Source organism: Pyrgilauda ruficollis, unplaced genomic scaffold, assembly GCF_017590135.1.
Source record: "Pyrgilauda ruficollis isolate IOZ18807 unplaced genomic scaffold, ASM1759013v1 scaffold15759, whole genome shotgun sequence".
NCBI lineage: Eukaryota > Metazoa > Chordata > Aves > Passeriformes > Passeridae > Pyrgilauda > Pyrgilauda ruficollis.
The window spans coordinates 1-389 of record NW_024514498.1 but is presented as its reverse complement, the minus strand read 5'-3'; the positions used below and the strand labels follow the sequence as shown (position 1 = coordinate 389).

The window sequence follows — 389 nt, the reverse complement described above, 5'->3', positions numbered from 1 at the left end:
CGGCCCCGCCCCCGACCCCGCCCTGGTGGCCGAGATGGAGCGGACGCTGCAGCGCATGGAGCAGATCCACGGTGGGGGCGTGGCCTGGCGGGGGGCGTGGCTTATCCCTACATGGGGCGTGGCACCCGAGCCCCGCCCCTAACCCCGCCCCCTTCCCCGCAGTGTCCCCGGAGGGGCGTGGCCGGGCGCTGGTGCTGCGGGCCCGCGCGCTGGGCGTGGCCCCGGAGGTGGGCGGGGCCAGGGCGGAGCTGGCGCTGGGCCACGCCCTGAAGCTGGACCCCGCCCTGGGCGTGGCCTGGCGCCAGCTGGGCGAGCAAAGATGGCGGCGGGGCGACCTCCGGGGGGCGCGCGAGGCCTTCGGAGGGGCCCTGCAGCAGGTGGGGGCGGGG

At 79.4% G+C, this 389-nt stretch overlaps 1 protein-coding gene across 1 annotated transcript; it reads left to right on the top strand.

Annotated features, from left to right (window-relative positions):
• Nucleotides 1-6: 6 nt before the first annotated feature.
• On the top strand, nucleotides 7-383 carry TTC5 (tetratricopeptide repeat domain 5; the record flags this gene model as incomplete). The annotated part of the gene is made up of 2 exons (XM_041461904.1): nucleotides 7-71; nucleotides 163-383. Coding segments are annotated over exons 1-2 (258 nt in total), but the record flags the coding sequence as incomplete, so codon positions are not given.
• Between the last annotated feature and the right edge of the window lie 6 nt (nucleotides 384-389).